This window comes from Astatotilapia calliptera, chromosome 3, assembly GCF_900246225.1.
Source record: "Astatotilapia calliptera chromosome 3, fAstCal1.2, whole genome shotgun sequence".
Classification (NCBI taxonomy): Eukaryota; Metazoa; Chordata; class Actinopteri; order Cichliformes; family Cichlidae; genus Astatotilapia; species Astatotilapia calliptera.
In genome coordinates this window covers 13,989,022-14,014,337 of record NC_039304.1, presented here as the reverse complement: position 1 = coordinate 14,014,337, position 25,316 = coordinate 13,989,022, and the positions used below count along the sequence as shown (strand labels likewise).

The following is a 25,316-nucleotide window of genomic DNA, read 5'->3' as shown; positions in this document are numbered from 1 at the left end:
TATGTGGCTGCGTGCACCGCACAGCGACAACAAAAAGATTCTAATCCTTTTCTCTGGACCGTTATTCAATCTGTGTTTTGGAAAATTGGAAGAAATTCTGAGGACAGTTCTGAAAAAGAAGAAGAAAAAAAGCGCACACACACACACACACACACACACACACACACACACACACACACAAAACTATACCCAAGCTCAGATAGAATAGCACTCCATTCACTGTATTTATAATCTACACACAAATCAATAAGCACACTGTATCACTGAACCCCCCTCCGCTATCTTTCTCCCTGACTTTCCTGAGTGTGCATACACATACATACACACAAACCGACACACCGACACACCAAGGCCTGCCTTTAAGCACAGATTTTTCATTTCCAGTCGTTGTCACCATGGTAACTTCCAATGTCCGACTTGCGCCAGAATGTGCTTCCAGCGCTTTCCTTCTTCAAAGCCCTTTTTCAAAGCCTAAAACCGCATTGCTTCAGTAACGGTCACCCACAGTGCTTAGCTTCTAGGAGGGTGTTCACCCGCTAATTACCTTATGTGACAAAGGTGCTGCTAATAACAAACTGCTCTACCAGTGCAAGCTATACGATTTAGCAATTTATAAAAAAGTCCATGTACAGCTGCATGGTCTTTAAGGCAAAATAGCAGCATGAATGAGACCGAATGCTACAAGTCACTCAAAGTGCATGCTCGCCACACACGTGTAACATTTTCTTTTACATTCAAAAAGCCAACCTCTGTTGCAATGAAGAGGAGTGCCTTGGCAGAGCCGCCTGAGCGACAATCAAATATTCCTGTGTTGACCGATCGATGAGAGCCACCCCCTGACCTTCCTCATTCACATCTCAATAATGAAAGACGAGCAGGGGTTATGAGTAACCTCGGTGCTCGATACAGGAGGTGGGGGGGGTCAGGCGTCGATAGCTCGGCATGAGTCCAGGGCTCCATTGGCATGCGGGAAATCACCGCGGGTCTTAAGGATTTCGGCTGAAAGATGCATGGCTGGGATTAAAAGCTTGGGCTTGACTGAGCTCTCCTGTCTCCGTGGTGTCAATATGCCCAAGGTACTGTCAGTCACTGTGTACAACTTTACCCTGAGAGGAAAGTAATTGACTGACCCTGTGAGAGTACAAAGGTCCACATTCAGTCGAAGACATACCAATTACGTTGATAGTAAGGTGACTGAGTTTATTTTCATAATTTTATCCAAATCTGACATTGCCAACTACGCTTCTTCAAAGTTTTGATAAACTAGCACAATTAATGAATTAGCTATGGATAATCACTACTGCAATAAAACAATATGGAAGAAAACGCAACAATGTGAAGAACCTCTGACAAGCTCTGCAGTGCTTTAGTCGAATGTCTTCTTTATATGAAGTCTTGGAATGCTTTTGAATCAGAGATAATGACATCTTTGCAAGACTAATTTGAAAGTATGTGTGTCGTCTCTGTTTGATCAGATCTGACACAGTTTTGACGCCAAGTTGTAACGTGTCTCATCTGCTCTTTTGTAAAAACTGAAAACCCCAAGCCTATAAAATGTCAGCAAGATCACAAAGAATAACCGTCATAACTGTGAGGAAACCAGAGTGACAACTGAGTTGTTTTTTGTTTTTTTTTAATCCTGTGCCAAACCGAAACATGTGAAATTATCAGTAATGTAAGACGGAAAAGAAAGGAAAGTAGTTAGAATTCATGATGCTGCTACTGGCAATTGTACGTTTGCCAGTAGCATACAATTTTCAGTAGTGAGTTGTTTTTTAAGCATTTTTGCTTGAAAAACAATAAATGAATGCATAAATAAGCAGTCTCTTAAAGGTTCTTAAACCTGCATTCCTTCTAAGGGCCAGCAGGGGGCGAGAGTTCTGATTTAGAAACAAACAAGCAAACAAACAAAAAAGTCAGAATGTAAATCAGAAAATTACCCTGCTTCAGCATTCTACATACAACATTCCTCATAACCAGAGCATCAGACTTTATGATGGTTTGGCAAGCTTGTTTTGCTGCTTTTCGTGTGTTCAGCTGCTAGTGGGGGGAGGGGCTGTACAAAGTTGTGTTACAGCTGGAGGAGGCAGTGACAGCACTGCTTGTATGGACATTGTCACAAATAATATTGTCTAATGCATACATTTCTATAGTGATTAGTATTGCAATATCTTTTTCTACAACCCTTTATTTTAACAGCACTTTAATCTGTATTGCTAATTCCTGAACAAGTCCTAAGACTTACATAATACTTTGATTTGACAGAGCAGGAGTTCAGCCAAGGTGAAAAAGAAGGGAACAAGAAGTTCTAAGACTGATACACTTCTGGTCTTTTCCTCTACGGCTAGAGGTGACAAGGCATCTCTTGTATTTCACCCCACGCAGCACCACTGTCCCACTGAATTTGTCAAGGGAAGCCAAGACATTTAGCTGTCTTTTAACTTCTCTTCCATACCAATAGGTCTCCTGAGATATAGCCTGAGGAGGAGGGGAGTCTCATTCTGGTGGAAAACAAAGTCTAGAGTGTGTCATCCTGTCTGTTTGTTTCTGCTCGGCTTGTTTCCCAACTCCGGTATGTATTTGGTGTCAGTGTCTGTTTGTAGCAGAAGATTTATTGCAAAACACTTTGAAAAAAATGACAGTCTTTTGGCTCACACTTTGTTGTGCTGTTGTACGGAACATAAAAACGTGTTATCCTCACCTAATTCCATCATTTCTGGTATCTATTATGACCCGAGGCCTGTCTCGCAAAGCAGGATTAGCGGGTAGGCGAGCTAACTTTGGGTTTAACCTTCACTGCTCGTCACAAAGACGTCTCAAGTTCAAACCGCGCTGCGTTGCAATGGCTGCTAATGCCACAGATCAAACCCCTGAGGTACTGTTTTATTCTGGGACCATTGATATACATGTACATAAAAGGCCATCTCTTCAGCGATCAATTGGGAAGGAAAAAGGGAGACACCATTCCGGGAGATATAAAAATACCATCTTTTTATGAAAGCTCAGCTCAGAGAGGTGTCTTTAGAAGATGAGTTAGAAAGATGTTCCACTTTAAGCACAATTAGAAATCTCACTCTGCCTATAAAACAGGGTCTCCTTCCAAAAAAAATCCACAGCTACTTATTATCAGTGACAAATTTAATTTAATAGTTCGTATTAATAGCTGCTACAATATTCTGCAGCACTCCTGGCAGTGATTGGTGCAGTGCATTTAAAACCTGTCACTGCAGTTATGACATACATTAAGGGACATGAAGTGAAACTATTTAATGAAGAGCAATTATAAATGTAAAATGATCTGTATATTTGACTGAAATTGCGCTCCAACCAAATTGCTTTGGTTTTATAAGACAAGCTATTCCGTTTATAAGCAATGAAGTGAGAGCGTGTGATGTTTTTTTCATACTTGTGATTGATTATATACCGCTTCTGTGTTTTTAATTCTTTTATTTTTTTATACCTTGCTGAATTTTATTATTTTATGCTCCTATGCAGCCTCCTAATTTCCCAACTGGAGTCAACAGTTCCATCATATCTTTTATTAAATATACTGACAGCAGGTGTTAGACTGCGTGCACAGTTCTCACCTCTTTCATGTGAACTTGCATCACGAAGAACACCCTGGGTGTTAAAAAAAACAATTTATATATATATATATATATACACATATATAAAATGAAGGGTATACCTTCTTGAAATTCCACAAGAAATGCTAATACATAATGAGACAGCAGAGGCCATTAAAAGGTGGATGAGACAACAATGTTCTGGCTGGCAACATCTAAATGTTTAACATCTTTGTGAAACACGAAGTCAAGTCATGACACTTGAAAGGACAGATTCCTGTGACGTATCAAAGGAAAACATATCTCCGAGACGCACATCAGTCGACGTGTACCGGCGTCAGGGGGCAGCGGATCTAAAATAAATTCAATCAACTTTTCAAGGTGACGTGAGAAACCAGATTGTGTGGTGACAGCGTCAGCGAAGAAAAGAGTGGAAAAGGGTCTGCAGTGATGCAGATGAAGCATCTTTTATCTGTGCTGCTTCCCTTGCTGTCATTCTCCAACTATAAAACCAGTGCCTGCCTCCTCCCTCTCTCGTCTCTGCTTCTATGGCGCAGATACAGTATGTAGCCATGATGCATAAAGTTGCCTCAAATAATTATAATTTGAATAATTAAATATAATTTAATTAAAATAGGGAATTCAATAAAAAATCATTTCGTGCACTCAGGTCTCCATTAAAAATGAGACCTTAATCTGAATAGAAAATTACCTGATGAATAGAGGTCATAGAGGAGCTGTTAATTAAAATATCCAAAATTTAAGCAGATATCAGCCCTGATGGGCAGCCGATTTTACATCTTTTTTCTTTTCCTGTTGCTGCAAGCACAGATTTTAAGAACTGATGCAATTTATTTGGGGGTTCCTGTAACATCCAAATAAAGACTCAATCCAGTTGCTGCACCGCTGCACAAATAAGCTTCACGCTACATTCGCTTCCACTGCAAAGTCCATAACGGGAGCCGCGCAGCCTCCACCACCAGCCATCCAGCTTTCACCCTCTTCAACCCCCCCGCCCTCACCCATCTCAATGAGCATGTACATGGGAAAAATAGGTCCATGTCTGCACTCACAAAAGGCCTTTTCTTGCTTTATATGCAGCACTTTGGAACATGTTTTAAGCAAATGGCGAGAGGGCGGGGTTGTAAGCTACTCTCTTTTATGGTATAGCAATCACTCCGTGGCAGCTACAGGCACTTTCCTTAAAATCACACCTTGGTAAGGAACGGCCACGGTCCAGTGGTCTGAGAAAGCCATTGATGGAATTAAGGCTCATGAATACGAATGCAGCGCGCGGCAAGTGAGAGCTCTCCCACTGTGTAATATTGACATGCTCCCTGGTCAGAAAATAGCCTGGTATAATTAGCTTTCACAAGCAAGTACAGGGTCAGCAGGAGAGGCCACTCTAGACACCAACAATACCCTCAACAGGAACATGTTTGCCACTGAAAATGAGTGCGGTGCAGATCTTCAGTTGCCAGCACTATTATTCTGTCTACCTCTACAATATCAAGTGTTATTGATATAGTTATACAATACAAAGACTAATATGGCCCAAAAAATATCAGGTTATGTGAGTAAATGAAATAAATAGTTCCTAAAAGCTGTCTAACTATAAGGTTGGATATAAAAATATAGACAGATTCAAAGCCTATAAACACACCACAGACTGTATATTAAAGACAGATGTAGCCACTGTGATATCACCCTTTGCTTTTGCCATCTCTGTGTTATAAGAAGTGAAGGTGATGAGTGAGGAGGGTTACTACACTCTCGTTAGCAAAGTGACTCTAAACAGGAGAGTAAAAATACATAAACATTATGTTGTATTGAACTGAGACCGTAAACTTATAAAAGTGTTCCAGGTGATAGATAAAGGCCCAAAGGGTTGTTTTCCCATAGATTTCAAAACATTTTGTCGCTTAAGTTGATTTAATCTACAAGAAAGCTAGTCAGAGAGTATTTCTTTTCAGGTAATTATGCAGTTTAGCCAAAACAATTTAGAAAGAGTATGTGTCAGCATGGCTGAAATAGTGAAATTTTAATATTTCAGTCTTGTATGGTTACTTGTAACTGTTGCACACAGGAAGAAATGGGATTGTCAGAACTGCTGGAACAATCATTGGTCGACAACAAACCTCATGAGTTAACCCATATGGAAAACATATATATAAATCTTATAAAGTTTGTATCTGTCTTGTGTGAAACTTGTATGAAAAGCATATAAGAGTGAAAACAGATATAAGATCCCTTGAAAAATTATATAATGAAACTTGTATGTTTTGGATACTTACTAAAACAATATATGAAAGTAATGCGAAAGTGGCCACTTTCATGAGTAAATCATGTAAGCCTTATATGATTTACTCATGAAAGTGGCCACTTTCATGAGTGATCACATATAAGTTTTTACTATTTCTTTTCCATATGGGAAGATAAGCCCGGTCTACTGTTGCTGACCGAGAACACCCTCTTTATTCTGATGTAATGTCCTCAGGACGACATTGCAGGATGCTTTGCTAGTAAAAGTGCAATTAGCATGCTAAATAATAATGTCTGTGTGATGTCTGTGATTTATGACTTGGTGAATCACAATCTTAGACTAATTTCGACGAACAATAAAGTTATTTTAAGTGTAACAATCTGACCTTTTTAAAAAAGGATTTGCCCCCTGCTGGTCATTAGAAAGAATGCAGATTTAAAGCACTTCCATCTTTTACATACAGTTTATAAAACATGATAGGCCACAGACCATAGATCAGGGAAGTCCAACTCCAGGCCTCAAGGGCCGGTGTCCTGCAGCTTTTAAAAATGATCCTTGATCCAACACAGCTGATTTAAATGACTAAATTAAGTCCTCAACATGCCTTGAAGTTCTCCAGAAGCCTGGTAATGCACTAATCATTTGAGGTGTGTTGACCCAGGGTGAGATCTAAAACCTGCAGGACACCGGGCTTGAGGCCTGGAGTTCCCCACCCCTGATTTAACACTTGAGTAGAGACTTGAGATAAGACCTGAAAAAAGTTTTGTATGGTAGTCTAAGCATCATAAAGGCACAAAGATTCCCAAAAAAGAGCAAGTGGAAGGTCAGAAACATCACAGAAAGCCATTACGCAGACAATGTTATCTGTGATGGTTAATGACTAATTAATCTGATGGTAAAATACTATTATTACTAGTGATTATCAGAATAATCTTAATCATGTTGCTCACCTAAGGGAGGAGGAATGTCAAATGAGATTCATCTATTGTTAGAAATATAAATAAGTTATACGCAGTCCCCCAAGACAGGAATCTCCTGCTGAGGTTTTCTATGCGCGGTACTGGAAATGCGTAGAGTCCAAGTGGTACAAACTCTATGAATATTCAGCACACTGGAATAGATCAAAGGGAATTATGCAACTGTGCTATGAAACATTAATCACCAGAGAGTGTCATCAGTTTTCCAGCTTCAAGATTGATACACTATGTTTTCCTTGTGTTTTTTTAAACGTGCACATGGATCTGGCAACCACAGATCAAACACAGTGATAATTGAACTATTTTATACCGATTAGTATTTGAAGGTTGTGATGATTCAAAGCAAAAACATTTACCCCATCGGGCAAAATTGAGCTTGAGATCTTTTAATATAAAGAGGAAATGGGATATGAAAATCTTTAAAGTGCTTCTTTCATTTCCAGATGTATCATATGTTCTCGTGACCGGCTGGATAATTCATAAAACAGATACCAGAGACCAAGATACCAAGAAATGTTGAGATTATATTGAATCGAGCTACTTTTACGGAGCGGGCTTCAAGACTGTGCGGAAAGGCAGATGTGGAACGGCAGGTATTCCTGTGAATATCTTTCTAAAAGGCATTTGAAAACGAAACTTCTAAGGCATTGTGCTTGGTTGGTAAAACAGTAAAACAAGAGTATCTAAGAGTAGCTTTTCACCACTGGATAAAGTGCTTGGACAATAAATAAATGATGATGCTGAGTACAATTCTGACCTGGCTATGCTTCTTCTAGACTGAAAAAGACCAAAGCTGTTAATGCTCAATACTGTCCATGTGCTAAGCATCCAACATTACAAACAGTGCAGATGTTCAGCCAGGAAAGCTATAAAGCCTGGTGCAGCAAATCAGTGTAGCATCCATGGAGGGTAGATGCAGTAGGCCAGGAAATTTCATCATAAAACATCATTAAACAGGTAAAGAGACTTTCAGTAATGACATTTTCCTTTATTCTCTATTAATTGATGAGCTTGACCTAAGAATGGCTAATTATCCTACAGTATTGATCAGAACTGAATCAAACTTACACGCAACGATCACCTGGGTCTGCACACAAACTGTGTTCAAGAATATATTTGCTGTTTTATTTTTCAGCAGCTCTTGAGTTTTTAGTTTAACTTGTGCAAAATGATCAGTCTTCTAAAAAAAACAGTAAAATAAAGAGAAAATTCTGAATCTTTAGACTCAGCATTGGCTCATTGTTTGTGATTAATATGTCACAGCTATGCCACTGATTGCACAGCTTAGAGTCACAGGGCCCATGCTTGTTATCATCAGGCGAGAGGTTTCCACAGAGAAAGCAAAATACTATTTCTCTCATATGTCACTGAACTGTGGGAGAACGCACAAAGTAGACAGGAAGACCCTGCACGAGCAGAAAGTTCAAACCCTCTTACCAAGAGGTGACAGCTGTAACCACTGGACCACTACAGTACAACTTTCTGATAAAACATCTACATCCACCGGAGAGATTTTCTGGTAGACTTTGCAGATTTGGATTATAAATAGCACCTTTGAGCACAATCCTAGACATATCTTTTCGGCAAATTGGAATTGGGGTAACCAGATGAGAGCACTAACTAAGAGTGGATGGGACCAGGCTAATAAAGCAGATTCATCCTGAAGGTGCTTACTGTGTGCCGCCATTAGAGAATTACAAAGCAAACAAGGTGAAACCTCACCCCGTTTTGCTCCCTTGAACTTGTCTTGCCAAGGTTAGAGGGCGTGTGTCATGAATGTAGATCCTGCTCCCCATGCCCTTGTACAGCGCCGCAGAATTTTGATTGCGGATGCTCATTCATGCCCTCCTCCCATTAGAAAGAAAAATTACGTGACAGACACAAAGAAAAAGAATCACTGAGGTAGTTTTTTAAAAAAGAAGCTTAAGACGAAGAGAAGTTCTATGGAGTCAAAAAGGGACTTAAAATCAAAGAGTAATTGAGAGGACAGGGAAACGGGCTGAGAGGTAGTGAGATAGTAGGATTAGGGCGGGAAGAGTATCTTGTAATGCCGTGCTGAGCAGCGACCTGAAGACTTCTCAGCCGAGCAGTTTGAGCCGTCCTCAGTACGACCTAAACTCACAAAGATGGCTGACCTTTCAGCAATGTCAAATGCCGATTACGCCAAGTGACAAACATCCACATAAGCTATTTTCACACATGCGGCGCAATCCTGAACTTCTATGAAGCTTACCTGAGAGAGGTACATGTGAGAACGCAATTCTCCAGCACAGTCGGTACAAAGTACACGGGACGTCAGATTGCACCTATGTGAGAATAGCTCAGCTAATAGCCAGGAGCATTAACCGACTCCTGCACGCAGCTCCTTCACCAAGCTATTTTCACCCTTCTGAAGAGGACCGTTTCTTCCTGTGTGCCACATGTGAAAAGGAATATAACCCAGCCTGATTTTCCTCAAACAGTTTCCAAGGACAAGCGTGTAAATGTTTAAGTTCACTCTTTAAATGTGCATGACAAAAGCTGGCAGATTTGTACTACATTAGAGGAAAAAGAGAAAGCTGTGACCTCTCATGACCAAAGTGAAGGTAATTCTTGAAAGCACAGCAAAAGCCATCAAAAGCAACCAAAAAAAATCAAACCTAATCAAAGAGAGAAATATCATTTATCAAAGTTTTTTCGATGAACACTGAAGGTCACTGCATGGAAAAGCAAGAAGATAGACAGAGATGCGCGATTAATGTGATTATACTGAACTCAAAAAGGTTGGGGAGTTTACATCTAAATGTCAGTGACATTTACATTTATGAAAGCCCCGCACCAGTGATAAACACCTGTTCACCAAAAGCTCAGTCGACTCAAAGTTTTGGTGAGGAGAATCGGTTTAACCAACACCGAGAGCTGGCCTGAAAGGACGTATCACAACATAATCACGACGAACAGCTCTAGGGTGTTTCTTAATGCAGCTGTTATTCTGATTAATTTACCAAAGGCACAGATGAAGTGGAATATAAAAAAAAAAAATAAAAGAATGTAGTGATTAATCACGACCATCACATTTTAAACAGCTCTGTCACAAACACAGTGTGTGAAAACGAAGTTGTTGCCCTGGAAGTTCACGACAGCGTGCGAGCGCGCGAGGCTGAGGGCAGGTAACGAGCCTCCCGACTCTGTGGTAAAATATAAATGAATTATGTCCCGCATCACATCGAGGTTCGCTTTTGTTTCACTTAAGTGATTAATAAGGCTGGATTCAATTAGATACGCTTACTTTTATATGCACCAGTATCATCGCCACTGCCAACAGACTCAGTTTGTTTAGGCTGTTTATATGATTGCATAAACTGACAATTTCCCGCAATAATCCTGTTTACATGACTACACAGAGCCGAGTTGTTTATTTTTGTTCTTAAATGATAAACTGTCTGCTCGCCCCTATCAAATTTAATCAAAACTATTACAATTACAACACTGCTGTATAAAATTATACTGCAATTCATTTTTTGGGGGGTGGAAGCGAAGGGGGATAATTAGAAGCGCAATGCTATTTTTTCTTTTTTTTCTCTTCGTCAGACTAGTTGAAAGGATGGCGATGACTCACGCAGCTGTTGCCCCTCATAACCCAGGGTTTTTGGATTTGGATATAGAGGCAGGACTGCTGGGAAAACAGTTCACAGAGACGGGAGAAAAAGATCTTTTAAAGTGGCTTAGTGTTATACTGAGTTCCTTAGGATGTCCCCAGCTCTAAAAAACCAATCATTTGTAATGCTCGCAAAATAACGGTCCGTGTGCATGGGCGGCATTTTTGGATTGCTTTTTTTTTCCTCCCGGAAGCACCCATGACCTCATTTTCAGCCCTTACTGTTGCTAGGTTACAAAGTACTTCATCCTAAACCATCTTCTTTAAAATTTTCTCCTCCACCATCATTTACTGATTTAATACCATTAAGTTTCATGTGTAACTGGAGTCAATCCTTTGGGTCCAGTGGGTTGCGGGTTGGGGCCTGCATGGCTCGGGCTTGTTCTGGCACTTTCTAAAGAATGGGATCTGGAGAATTCAGAGGTGAGTAAACGTTTTGGACTGCATCCCATCCATTATTTTACCAGGGGGGAGGCCAGTGCTGTTGAGTGGTGCCATTGTGCATTGGGGGTAGGCAGAGTGTGCAGCAATGTTTAGGTGGGTAAGTAACGTTCATAGGAAACCCAGGGCCCAAGGTTTTCCAGCAAATCTCTGCATTGTAATAGGATAATCAATGTTATCCATTTTAGTAGTTTTACACAAATCATATTTTAAGATTTGGACACACTAATCTAAAAAACTGTCATCATATCAAAGTTTTTAAATTGCAAAAATGATAAACTGATGGGATGAAAGAGCTCCAAGAAGCTCTCAAATTCAGCATCAAAGGATGTTGTTTTTATCTTGGGGGAGAGAGATGAAGAATACCCAGCAAAGTTATTAAAGGTCAGTTAAAGTTGCATGCCCTCACTATGTTGGAGGAAAAATAAACGGATCCAGCTCTTTAGGGCAAAACGAAGAGATGGAGCTGTAGACATCAAATGTGTTGGCTACTCCCAACTGCCAATTAAAAAAAAGGAATACCAAAAAGAGAAAAAAAAGTGATAAAAAAAAATGGTGGAGCGCAGCGAGGAGCAAACATCAGATAGGGGGAAGGAAAAAGCCGAGTCGGCTCCCTCCACTCTGACTAAGCACCTGCTCCTGCCTGAATTAGCCCTTTCTTTACTGTTTGGACTCGTCCAAATGAAACTCACTCCCCTCATGACAAATGGACCAAAGCCTCCCACTTCCACTTTTTTTAACACATTATAAAACCCCATGTTTAGTGAGGCACCACTGTGACAGCTATTAATCTGATAGAACCCAGCTCCCGCTTCCAGGCTTCCTGTGGGGCAAAGAATAATAAAAAAAGAAAAACATTGCTGAAAACTTCCAAAGTTCTGGATTCTCCTGGCAAAGCTTGTAGGGGCATAAAGTCTATGGGGTATTCATCTTGGAATCCAAAAGCGGACACGGTTACGGTAGATTCAAACCACTGGCTTGGTCGTGTCAATCCGCTCTTTTATCTCCATCTCCTGAGAGTTACCAATTTTCTCCGTGTAGGGAGATACTCTTAAACATTTTTTTTCCCCCCACGCAGGCTTCCTTTTCCATCTAATCACCACAGAGTCTCGTATCGCCACGTCTGGGAGACCCGGGCTTACTCAAAAGGCCGCCAGCTTGAAATTTATTGCAACTAATTGGCCAAAATTGAATGCGGCAGGTTCTTATCAAAGACGATTGGAGTGGGGTTCGGAGGCAGGAAGGCTGAAAAATGAGACAGGATAATGAATGTCAGGTGATGTCATCCAATGCGGGAAAAGAATAGAAAGTGGAAGAAATAAAGCTCTTTGATTTAAAAACTCTCCATGAAAAGAGGGTTACGCCGGGGCAGGCGGCAAACAAGCACAGATGGAAAGGCGGTTTGAATTCCTGCAGTAATCCAAAGAAGTTCTGAATGCGTTTACTGCGTCGCATGTTTGGTTTACAGTAAAATGGAATCTTTATCTTCCCTTTCTGTCAGAGCTTTTATTAATACCCTTTTTGCATATTAACGCCGGCTGCAAAGAAAGAAAAAAACACCTCCCACCATTCTCTATTTGTTCACGCTATTACAACAGGCAGTTGTCTCCCGCTGTGCTCATCGGTCATGTTTTTGTTCTGTAATTGTCAGGTGCTCAACACATAATTGTATCATGGAAAAAACAGCCTCCAACCAAGAGTAAGCAAGACAAACCAATGACTCCTGCATAAACAGAGAAAAGCTGGCGGAGAACACTTGTAGTTGAGAAGGAACAATGCCAAATATCGCCTCGATGCAATCTAATAAAATATATATAAACCTATTTCTTAGCCCGTTGGGAATCAGATCAATAAAGGTAGTGGATCTATATATGTATATGCATATAACAAAGTGCTAGAGTGCTTCTTTCTTATTGAATCTGCCTGATTGAACTTAGCAAGCGAGGAACACCTGGGTGATATTCTGACATTAATGCAAATGTAAATGTATTAAGTCATCTGACAGCTCTTTGTTTCGGGAGTTAAATGTTTATGCAAACCCTGATTTTAAACAACACGGGCCACTTGTGGTACGGCTTTAAAGTCGTGCCTGAACAATGACTGCATTACGCTCACATCTGCTCGGCATTATAATCGCTCTCGATGCCAGCAGCAGCTGTCTGTTATATTAAAGCTTCATAAATACTTAAAGCTACTTGTGCCGTGTAATTTTGCTTGCTTTTCTGCTTTCTTTGAGCGTTGCACTTTCATCAGAGATATCTTCACTCTCTAGTTTTTGGCCGGGGGCCAAAATCACCTAATCTTACATTTCTTATAATGCAACTTGATTTAATCTTTCGTCAGCTCATTCTGAAAGCTTACACCTGCAGTTTGTCATGCAGGGTTTTCTGATAAAAATGTTAGGCTCGGTCCAGGCTCAGATCATGATCATCACATCGAGAGTTATGGAAGACACTGTAAAGCTGTTTCACAGGGAGAGCTGTACATAAACAGCATGGACTGGGTGAAATTTAATACTGACATCATGCTGGGTTTTTTCCTACTTTTGTTTTTTGTACTTTCAGGGATGTAAGTATAAGGAGACATTTACTGTAAATAGATGTAGACAGCCAGAAAACTTGACCTGTTGACATACAGTACAGTACAAAAGTCATGTATTAACCCTTACTTTGATTTATTTTGTTACGATAATGGAAATTAGTTACCTAGACTTATTAAAATACATGCAAACATACATGGAAATACAGTATATGAGGAGAAACAGAATTTGGACCATTGTAACAAGCTTCAAAGTCAATATTTAGTTTGACGACCTTGATTCTTTACCAGAGAATGAAACCTATTAGTCGAGCTTTCTTGTCATTTCTTAAAGTAATATTTCTCCAGACTTCTTGAAGGATATTCAAAGCTCTTTTTTCCAATGCTGGCTGTCCTTTGTTCTGTTCTCTATCGCGATGATCCCACACTGCTTCAGTAATGTTGAGGTTCAGGCTCTGGCGAGTATTTCATTGTATGTTTTTCTATCCAGGTACACTTTTACTGCATTGGCAGTGTGTTTAGGATCATTGTCATACTGAAAAATAAAGCCACAGCCAATCAGACACCTCCCAGATTGTACTGGACTGTGGCTCAAAATCAGATGGTACTTTTCTGTGTTCATAATGCCATCAGTTTTAAAATGGATCCCCAGTCCCACTGGCTGAAATCCAACCCCAAACCATGACACAGCTTCACCCATGTTTTTCAAATGACTGTAGTCACTCACTTTTCCTACCTCTCTCCTGACCTCAATTGCTCCATAAGACTGGTTGCCACTAATTTAAAGTCCAGTCTTTGTGTAAATTGGCATACTTCAGGTATTTGGCTTGTTGACAGCCACCCTTTTCACTGAGACCATTTCTGTTGAGGCTTTGACGAACAGGAGACGGATCAACCGAAAGGCCAGATGCATCTCGCAGGTCCTGTGTTAGCTCTTTGCTGGATTGTTTTTTTCCCATTTCGTAAAGACATTATTTCCACTGTTCATCTGCTACAGGTACATCTCTTCAGTTTTTTCAGCAATCTTCAGCAAGAGGCTCCACACCATGGACAAGCCAAGTTTTCAAGTTAATAGCAGCCAATGTTCAAAGAAAAACGTTGAAAGATCTTCAGAAAGCCTGGAGAACTCTGCTTAAGACCAGTTTAAAAAATTACAACAAGCCCAGCTCCTGAGGGCTGGCTCAATACTTTTGCACAACACTCGGTTTCTAATTATTTCCTTTTTGACAAACAGCTGTGATGATCAAAGATTTGAAGCACATAAGGATAAAATCAAAAACAATGCCAAGGGTTATAAGGCAGATACTGCAGTCGCCACCCTCTTTGCTGAGGGGATATCAGCACAGATGTGCTTGTTTTTTAAGCTATTAGGAATTACAGGTGCTAGGTCTGTGTTTTGTAAATATCACAACCAGTTAGCCTGAATAACTAATCCTCGTTTGGTCAGTGAAGAATACTGGTTCTTTAATCTGACGTTGAGCTAAATCAGTTAACAGGAACTGTTACTTTAAAGCCTTATGAAGGAAAAAAAGGCGTCAGCGTGTTTCTTCTCAGCGTTTGCACTTTGAGTCCCACGCACGGCCCATTTGCCAAAGACTACGTGTTTTCTTCCAATAAATCATACGTCCCTAATATCCTCCGGAAGCCGATTCTTCAGTTAATCCCACTCTCCTTCTCAAACAAATATCTCATTCAAATCCTCCAACGCTGAAATAAGGTCACAGGAGAAGGATAATGAGAACTGCTACGTATGGGGAAGATCATCGTCAAAGGCGAGAGGATCCTCCCATCTGCTTTTCGCTCCTTATCCCTTAATCACACTTGTCCCTCGGTCAGCACGAGGTTCCATCCGTCATTTGTCTCACGCATTCCCATCCAAGTGCGCTGGGATTGTTTGTTTTCCTCGTGCACGTCATTAACATGAAGTTTGTCAAATGTCAGCTGTCATGCGGCCGGCGGGGTGAAATCACAGGTTGTGTTAATTTAGTTTTGCTGTTCCTCGCGGGACTTATCACGCTGTGACATCCATTAACCTTCATCGTTAGTGTCATCTGCACCAAACACAACACGCTCCATGTCAAAAATACATTTTGTTCTTCTATTTTTTGTTCTGTAAAATGACAAGTGTGACGGCGCAGCGGTGCGAAGGATCCCAGGGAGGCTACAGAAAAGAAATAAAGTGCATATGGAAGAAAAAAGACCAAAAACAGATCAGAACATGTAGGTGTTTAGATGTGTATGTGTTGAAAGGGGGGGGAGTTGCTCCATCCTGACCTGCTTTTCTCCTTCAGGGGTCATACACAAGCCTGCCACAATGCTATCAGCTGTCCCTTAAGGTGGCTGCTGAGGTCTACTGAGATATAAGGTGATATATAGCTTTGATATAGCCTGTAATTACTTGCCGTGAAGGCCACACCGCCTTCGGGAAAAGAAAAGGGGAACACACAAAAAAAAAAGGGTGGAGAGAGAGACAGAGAGACAGAGACACTGGGGCTCTGATGAGAAAAGGGTCAGTCTTGTTTGATAGCACAAGTGGCCAGCCTCTCCAGCGATTTCACACAGGGAAGTGGCACTAGATGTATACACGTGTTTGAAAGAGGGCAGATTCAACAGATACCTCAGCTGCAGAGAATCGCCTGTGAAAGTGTCCCACGGGGGAATGGCGATGATTGCAAAAAAAAAAAAATCACAGCGGCGTGTGTGCACACACTATGCAAATGGTGTCAAATTGTGCTAAATTAAAGCTCGGTACCATGTTTCAATTACAGTATCATTAGCCTCCATCTAGCTTTCAGCACAGCACCACCTATAAGTGACATGTTTATCCAGAGGCTATGGATTCTGCACATCCGCAGTGTTCAAAGCACAAAAGGGGGGGAATAGCTAATGAAAGAGACCCATTCATTTCACCCTGTCACAGGATGGTGCGAGACAACCTTCATTTCAAGATGCATTACAGCGCTCGCGAGCTCAGTGACGCGCTAGCACTCACATACAGAGTGCTATTAGCTCTCGCTTAAAAGACTGTAATGGAACCAAACACCTTACCAAAGTAGCTCTTTTATATGGCTTTATAAGTGGGCTAAACTGAAGCAGGTAGAGTTTGGGTTTGATAGCTGAATAACAATGGGGCTCTTCTTAGTGGTTGGTGAGGCAGGTGGAGGAGGGCTGAGCTGGCTAAATGTGTGTTGACAGCGCAAGCGAGCCAGTGACATGGCTGCACTTTTACCAGCGATGGACGCAAGCCTGGCACACAGACTAAGCCTGCAGCAGCGTGGCTCATCTTCAGACGCTACGTGAATGCTAACAACAGGGCTCGGCGGTCACCACGACTTAACTGGTGCCAGCAGGAGAGGCAGGTGGTACACAGGCCATAGTGGGATAAAAAAGAGTGCCGAGTACCACAAGAGGAAAATAGCATGAGACCATTCACGAGTATGCCAATTAGTTTTTAACCAGATTAAGGTGACTGTGTTACTAAAACCACTTCTTCAAGTTAAATTGAGAGATTAGAAAGATTAGTCAACGTTTTTTCCCCTTAGTCAGCCGCCTACACTTGTTTCAACAGTCCGCAGTTTTAACAGCCACAACATAAAACTATCATTCATCAGCATTTTATGCATGCAGGAAATTTAATCAAACTTCAGGAAAGAAAATAAACTCTGATCACCTAGTTTCTCTAGTATCTTTCCATTGACTGTATGTTTTTCTATCCAGGTATGCTTTTACTGCACTGGCAGTGTGTTTGGAATCGTCGTCATACTGGAAAACCAAGCCACTGCCGATCAGTCACACTCCAGATGAAACATCAAAAATCTGACAATATTTTTCTGCGTTCATAACTCAATTCTAATTTTGACATGATTCCAAAATGCAAAACTTTCCAAAAAATGTCCAATGAATTCTGCAGTCCATAAGACCTGTTGCCATTGATTTTCAGTAATTTGGCATACCTTAGCTTTTTTCCCCCCCACCGTTTCCCTTCCTTCCCTTCCTTAAGCTTCTTGACAGCCACCGTTCCTCTGAGACCATTGCAGTTAAAAGGACTGCACTGAAATGAGCTAATGTTCAAAGGGAAACTTTGAAAGGCCTGCAGAACTATTGCTCAGGTCTTGGAAGCAAAGTATAAAGAATTTAGACTTTTGCACAGTACTGTACATCAAGATTTATTTTTTTTAGGAAGTGTCCCTGTGCTCGTTTCTAGGTCTATATTTTTATTCTTGGACTCTACTACTCTTTCACCTTTACTAAAGCCCATTCCAATTTTTCAAACAGAAGGTTTGGAAAACAAATAGGAGGGAACGCTGTGTTTGTGATGACCATTTCATGGGTATCGCCTCCCTTTGACATTTTAGTTCCAAAAGTAGGGAAAACTATCTAAGACAGATCATTTAGAGAAGTTTTTGCTTCACAGGTTCCTGACATTGGTCTTATTATTTGCAACTTTGGCCATGTTTCCTATGAGCGTCCAGGACTTTAACAGTATATACATGATAATAAAAGAAAAAGCCAATATGTCTCCTTTCACCATTTGCTCAAAGCATTTGAGGAAGTTTTATATACTCTAAAAATGGAACAAAGACTTTGATTTACTGACAGATGGTGGTCATTTCTACACAGAACAAACTCAAGTCAGCTCTAAGTGAGTCAGAGTAAGCTTCACAGTTGGTCTTGTCAGCACCAAGCTGTGAGTGTTGATCCCCGCTGTTCTTGAGGACCACAACTGCAGCTTTAGGGAATACCATTTATATTAAACACCAGTGTTGGTCAAGTTACTTGAAAAAAGTAATCAGTAACTAATTACTGATTACTTCCCCAAAAAAGTAATCCCGTTACTTTACTGATTACTTATTTTCAAAAGTAATTAATTACTTAGTTACTTAGTTACTTAGTTACTTTTTAAAAACACGATTTACAACCTGAATAGGTGATAAAGCGATAGATCTTTCAGCCCAATTCTACTTTTTCTACATAATCCATCATACAAAATGTAATCAAATGGAAAAGTCTCTTTTTTAACTTGTTTTATCATTTTTAATCTTTTAACTTTATGCATCAAGCAAAAATTTAATTATATGCAACATTCTGTGACTTGAATAAATGAGTTTAACATTTAAACCTATTTTCTGCACATTCCAGCACATAAAATAAAATAATTTTTTGTGTTTACACTCACTCTTTCAAATAGATGCAAGTAAAACACAGCAGAACATAAATAAAGTCAAAGACTCAGCGGTCCTGTTGCTCTATTTTCACCTGTAAAGCAGGACTGCAGTAGGCGGAGGTTTACCCTGGTGCAGGTGTGCAGCGGTCAGTGGAAGGATACGGCAGTGTCTCTGTGAGTTTCCCATTACCTCGTTGCACACTCGGTGCTTCCTTGGAAGTTTAGGGGTTTTTTTCGCTGTAAAAAGAAGTTTTCTTCCCACGCACGATGGACGCTAATGTTTTTGTCACTTTTTATGGAATCAAACTCAAAGTAAGGTCAGTACTTCCACGCTTTAAACGCTGCATGCTCATACTCTCTCCCGCACTCGATATGTGATCCATTGTTGATCTGCACACAGCTGTTGTCACTAACGGCGCACTCGCTTACGTCACTGTCGTGAGACATTCTCGCAAAAAAACACGGTTTTAGTAACGCAGTAACGCAGCGTTCCTACGGGAAAATAACGGTAATCTAATTACCGATTTTGCAATAGTAATCCCTTACTTTACTCGTTACTCGAAAAAAGTAATCAGATTACAGTAACGCGTTACAAGTAACGCGTTACTGCCCATCTCTGTTAAACACTGTCCATATTTGCAAGATGCCTTATAGATTGCATCACTCTGGCTGAAGTCTAAACAGTGTCTGCCATACTTCAGAATGAGAACGCATCTGTGGGGTTTTGAATAATTAGCAGAAAGGTTACGCAGGAAGTCAGATATTCGTTAGTTTATCTGTTGGACTTTAACCAATAACCTATTTTACTGACTGTAGGGCTGTTTTTGACAGGCCTGTTGCACATGTTTGCTTCGCTCGTGTACTATAACACAGACCTGTATGTTATTTTATTATGTTATTCTTTTTGATGCTTATATTTCGTCTTCTTTTTCTTTGCAAGCTACATATTCATGGTATCAGACAATAAGTCAATAACCAGCCACAGGCACTAATAGTGTCATTGTTTGCCAAACATATATTTAAAAGACATGCATGACATACTTAATCGAATCCAGAAACAACAACGTACGTGTAACGTACACGAAATATCTGTATAAGCGTATCCGTAACGTATACGTTATGTAGCTGTTTGAGATCAGCTGCCAAACACAATATATATAATTTAAGGACTTGAGTGTTTTAAAAATTATTCCCAAAAGTTCTACAGATGTGTATGTTGTAAATTTCATTCAGATTGATTAAGTTATCTAGGAGGAGTTGGCGAACAGACGTACACTACGATTAGAGTAAGACACTTTCAGCACTACTAGTCAGTTATTACGTTAAAAGAAGTGCCGTTCAACACAAATGTTTCATTCGTGGTTCTTTAAAAAGAATATATATTTAATCCAGCCAAGTTCTGTATTATGTGTGTTTTTGTAGCCTAACAAATTAGCTCGGTAATCAAATACCTCATGAAAGCCACAATCAGGGGGAAATCAGGTTACTGGAAACCATGTAAATGCTCTAATCAGACTATTACCTTGTTTGGATTGTTTCCAGTGATTAGGCTATGGACAGAGACAGGAAAGTATGAGGTGAAGAAGGAACGTCTTTTAGTTAGTCAACTAAAAAATAAAAAGACATGAATATCCATAATCTCCCTGTCCTGGCTTTGGCCTTATCTTTGTCTGTTCTAACTGCTTGTTTCTCTTTCAGGCTCATTTTCCTTTTTAACCCCAATGAGCTTAGCCGCAGGTGCCTAGCAACGCCTGTGACAGCTCGACAGTGAAATAGTCGGAGGTGGCCATTCATTTGTTGTGCTAACCCCCGCATGCTAATGCCTAGCTGTGTCACTAAAGCCACGACCACATCCCTTCTTTGCCACCCTCCCTCCCAGTTCCAATTCATGCTACCCACACCTTTCATCCACTCAGCAGCTTCCTCTCCCAAGACAAAGTGCCCTGGCTCTGAATCAGGTTGTAGTTCCCTTTAAGCATCATTGAGACACCCCCGGTAGAAATGAGATGCTAAAAAGACACACTTGTCCCTGCTACTTTATGCTAGTTTTGTGTTCTTGACAGTTGCAGGACCCGTTGATTCATTCCTGCAGGGATTTTCGTCTGAGTGGGCGGCTCGGCGAACAAAGGAGCTACAGGGTGCATCAATTATCTGACAACATGTTTCAAACTACCTCGTTTTAGCATCGGCTGCTTTTCACACAGCTGATTATCTGAACTCTGTGTTACCAAACTAAAAAGCAAAGAGCAATAGTTTGATAAAGCCCAAACGTCCATTAGTATTCTCAAGGGGCCGTGACCAATCTGGAACTAAAGCTCTGGAAATAAGTAGAGGTGAACATACATTCAGCTTTGGAAATAAAATGAGGCAGACAAAGTCAATGCAGAGCAGCAATTTAGATAAAGTCCATCGCTTCTGAGTGCTCAAGGGTGTTTTGACCTCAAAGGCAAGGGAAACCATGCTTAGAATGATAGCAGATAGGAGTTTTTATTCTGCTCTTAAGTGCTGCAGTAAGTCAACAACACACCAAAGACTGACTATATGTATATTCAGTTGGCACTCTCCACTCTCCCTTGTATGAAAGCTCCCCGTTCACTGCTTTCATACAACTTGCTTCAAACACTGAAAACTTGTTTATATATTGCCTTAATGTTAGCAATCTATTACACGCAAAAAGCCGAAGTACAGTAAGAGCATCCTCGCTCTCTGGCCTGACAAATAGGCCTCCATGTCCCGGTTTCTGCACAACAGGCTCATAACTCTGAAAACAAAGCTCACTTCTGGCAGTGAAACTCATCACACATGTTTCTTCTGCTTTAACAAATAACCTGTTCATATTATTTGTAATGATCATTGATTTGTGTCAGTTTAAATTTATGGCTGGCACAGATTAGCAGCCAGGTATGGTGAGGTTTGTGGTTAATGCTGCTTGTGGCTCACTCGTTTTCTCAGTCAAATTAATCCATAACAGAGAAAAGTGTATGCACTATACCCTACCCTAATAATCTGCTCTGCATTCATTTTGTGGCTTTGTTAACTTGGAGCTCTGTTTTATACTTTTAACAAATCTCAAGGGCTGGTCCCAAACCAGACCCAAATAGTATTGAAATAAAGTGTGTACATTCTTGGGAGTAAGTAAAATATATTAAAAAAGCTACTCTTTTAAGAAAACATGTTTCAAAAATAAGACATTTTAAATTTTTTATTAAATATCAGCAATCCTCAGGTGTGAATTAAAGTATTTCTCATTAACACAAGACTGGTTGATTATGTTTTCAAGATATGGCAATTATTTAAGAGCAAAAAGCAATTTGTTTCCTCTGAGCATGCCTGTGTGTGAACACGTACATATTCATGCATGCAAATAGTCTCAAGCTAGTCTTCTGAATGGGAGCCCAAACAACCTATCATTATTATTATTATCATCATCTGCTGTGGTCAACAATACACCTTTAAAATGAGTGCATATAAAAAGACCTTGCATCGTGGCCCTGGATTTCTTTTAGCGATGCTGCATAAAAGAAAGAAAATAGACTGGGAATGTGTTTTAAATTCTCTTTTTCATCCAAGGATAGAAAAAAACATAACTATACTGCATCTATTATGCATATTTTTCAATCGTCATTATGACCCTTTTCCACCACAATTCTTGGAAACGGTGTAGGAGGGTTTTTGGATCTTGTAATTTCGTTCTAAAGCTAAGTATGTACAGTTTTGACTACTTCCTGTTTAGTAGACTTTGGAGAACACACTGCACGGTTAAGTTTGTAACCCACAATGAAGTGAAAGCTAGCAAAGTAGGCTAATAAGCTTTCAGTGGGAAGGCGGTTTTAGGTTATTTATATCAGCTCCCATGTAGCTACAGCTACATGGGAGCTGTAGCTTCCATAGACTGTATATAAAATATGGATGTAGCCTCCAAATTATCTATGATTTTGTCTTCTAGCATAATGAATACTCAGCGTTAGATTTATGACCATTGCTATAAAAGTTTCTGTGGACAGATGTGACCACTTTTAGACGGAAAAAAGCTAAGTAGAGTTAGCCTGCTAGCTAAGCTAATGCTACCACTTAGCTAACACTAACAGTTAGCTTTGCTAGCAAGCTGCATCCATACACTCTATAGATTAATTACATAGACACTAATAGGATCTAATTAGTGTTAAGAAACAAATAAGATGCTAGATTTTCACTCAGCAAATGTGACTTCTTAGACTTCCCACTTTATTTGTCACATAACAGCATTTAAAATGGTTGGTTCTCCAAACAGAACCAACACCCATGAAGAAAAGTAGTCCAGTTACTTGGCTCTCCTGACCTAAAAACTAACAGGCAGAACCATCTATAGCCACCTGTGTTTGCATTTACCTGTCAGCCCTTAATGTACATTTTAAGCCTCATAGAAAATAAAATGCAGCTATGAAAGGGAAAATTAGCTACAACCATTTTCATCCTGAACTGTAAACATGTTCGTTTGTACAGCAGGAACCTTTAACACAGGTGTCTACGGGGAAGTACTCAAGTTTTTTTACTTCATCACTTTTTAACCTGGTTAAGTCCTCAGTGTGAAATTAAGTTTCATAGCAAAGCTGATTGCTATAATTCAGCTTGAACTCTTAAATATTAATTATATAGCCGATTAAGAATATTTACTACAATTCAGACAAATTTATGTCCGTACCTTTGAGACATGATCTTGTATGCATCTGGAAGGTAACACCGTGTGTTCTCCATCTGTGCTGGGTCTGCGTCGCAGATCTTATCATCAGTGCGGCCGTAGTTGGCGCTTTCGATCAGGATGACGTCAGTGCCCGGGCACCGTAGCTCAATGGGGTAGCTCTCGCACGACAGCTCCCTCCTCACCACCGCCATGGGGATGGGTGCTCGACTGAAGGCTGAAAGAATACAAAATAAATAAATAAATCAGTGTGTGAGAATTTCCGTTTTCTTCTTACCGGTGAAAATATTTCTACAAATAAGTGTTAAAGCAACTTCATACTGCAGTTGTGGTTAGCTCAGACCTGCATTTTTTTTAAAAAGTGTATACTACTGCAGGAAAATACAATCAAAAGGTCTGACACAGAGGCATAGGTGAAGAGGTTAGCCACCCTTTTCTAGAGAGTGTGGGTGGTTAGGACGCTGCTTGTTTGGAGTGGGAGGATGAGCGCTAACACAGGGGCCCCGGAGAGGCCAGGAGCTGTCGAAAGAGAGAGTCGGAGATACTACACAGATCAAACATAAGGAAATGGACACGGTGTTTGCTTTTGGCTGTGAGAAAATAAACATTCATTACATGGGCACTCAACTGAGAAATTAGAGACAGGCAGAAACACAAAGGCAAAGGATCCACAGCAGAGTGTGGCCCAAGTAAATTGTTGAAATTTCCCTCTAGACTAAAATCTATAAATCATAAGAAGCGCCAGATTCTTTGTTTTTTAAGGTGAAACAATGCCTTTCAGTTAGACAACACAAAGGCGAGAGGCAGGAGGTCAAAAGGTGGCCCTGTGCCTCAAGCCAAAAATGGGAGTCAAATTGGCAAAAATACGCTGTTTACTGCAGAGCCAAAATGGCCGGGAGACCCCAGTGAGGCTGAGAGGCGGCCGTCCAAAGGTTGCCATTTTTTCCCTTTCCTCTGACACGCACGCACATCTGCGGAGACTCACAGTCGCGCACGAACACGGCATGTGCAGAGCAGTCTGGAGAAGTTCTGTGTTTACAGCGAGAATAAAAAATGAGCGAGAAGCGTAAACATTGGCCTGAGTGACTGCAGGAGGACTGTGGCAGTTACGGATTTCTATAAACATCCTTTCAGACGAGTGTCTGAACTGAAAAAGCCAGCGCTGGATGACATGGAACACAGACATTCATCAGGGAGGACAGATGGAGAAAAAGAGGCACACGGAGTGAATCCACATGTGAAAACGAGAGTGGGTGATACCACATGTATCTCTAAAACTCCAAACGTGGCCCCAATGTGTCACTCGTGTGTGTTTGTGACAGTATGTATACAATAAAGAGCTATGTATGAATGTGAATGGAGAAGAGCGCTATGCGAGTGCAGTCCATTTACCACGAGCTCATTTTGACCTTGGAAACAACAACAGCGACAATAATCTCACCACAAGGTCCTTTTAATCATTCCTCCGCAGCCTTCAATCATATCATAAATACGCCATCAGCAAGTCCAGTGCAACTGCTGCAGATACAAGAAGTCTCCATTTAAAAAGCTCAAATGGGAAAAATTCTTACTTTTAAGGTCACGCAATTGAAAACTCCTGAAAAAAGACAATTAATGAAAGGATCCACATCAGTCACAGTTATTTAAATCCACGATCACAGAGCGTACTTGTCTGTAAAGCACAAACCAGTGTTATTTGCTAATGAAAATCCTAGAATAGGTGATAGCATACAAACCAAGATAACTGAACCTTTTGTCACAGTTTTAAATATATATTTATGGCATCCATCACCTTGGGTGTGAAGCGGCAAATGCTTAAGTAATAAACAGCTGCGTCTGAGATGTGTGAAGTGTACAATTTTCATCCATCGCTCTCTCGTTTTTCCTCACCCTTTTGCAGCCATCTCATTGTTTGGTTGTGATTCACACAAGAAACAAAGCAAAGCACTAACAATGACGGTTTTCTGACGGAAGTTACATTCAAGTTCGTCCAGCGCTGTGCCGCCGCGCACGGCTCGTTTCTTTCTTTACCAGCTCTTCCCAGTACTGCCG

General features: G+C 40.6%; 1 protein-coding gene across 26 annotated transcripts in view; it reads right to left on the bottom strand.

Annotated features, from left to right (window-relative positions):
• Positions 1–25,316, bottom strand: part of LOC113018655 (adhesion G protein-coupled receptor L3) — a 265,269-nt gene that overhangs the window by 141,568 nt on the left and 98,385 nt on the right. For all 26 annotated transcript variants that reach the window (XM_026161934.1, XM_026161936.1, XM_026161935.1 and 23 more), the window contains exon 4: positions 23,268–23,481. In XM_026161934.1, coding sequence (XP_026017719.1) covers positions 23,268–23,481 — 214 coding nt within the window. The remainder of the gene's footprint in view (positions 1–23,267; positions 23,482–25,316) is intronic.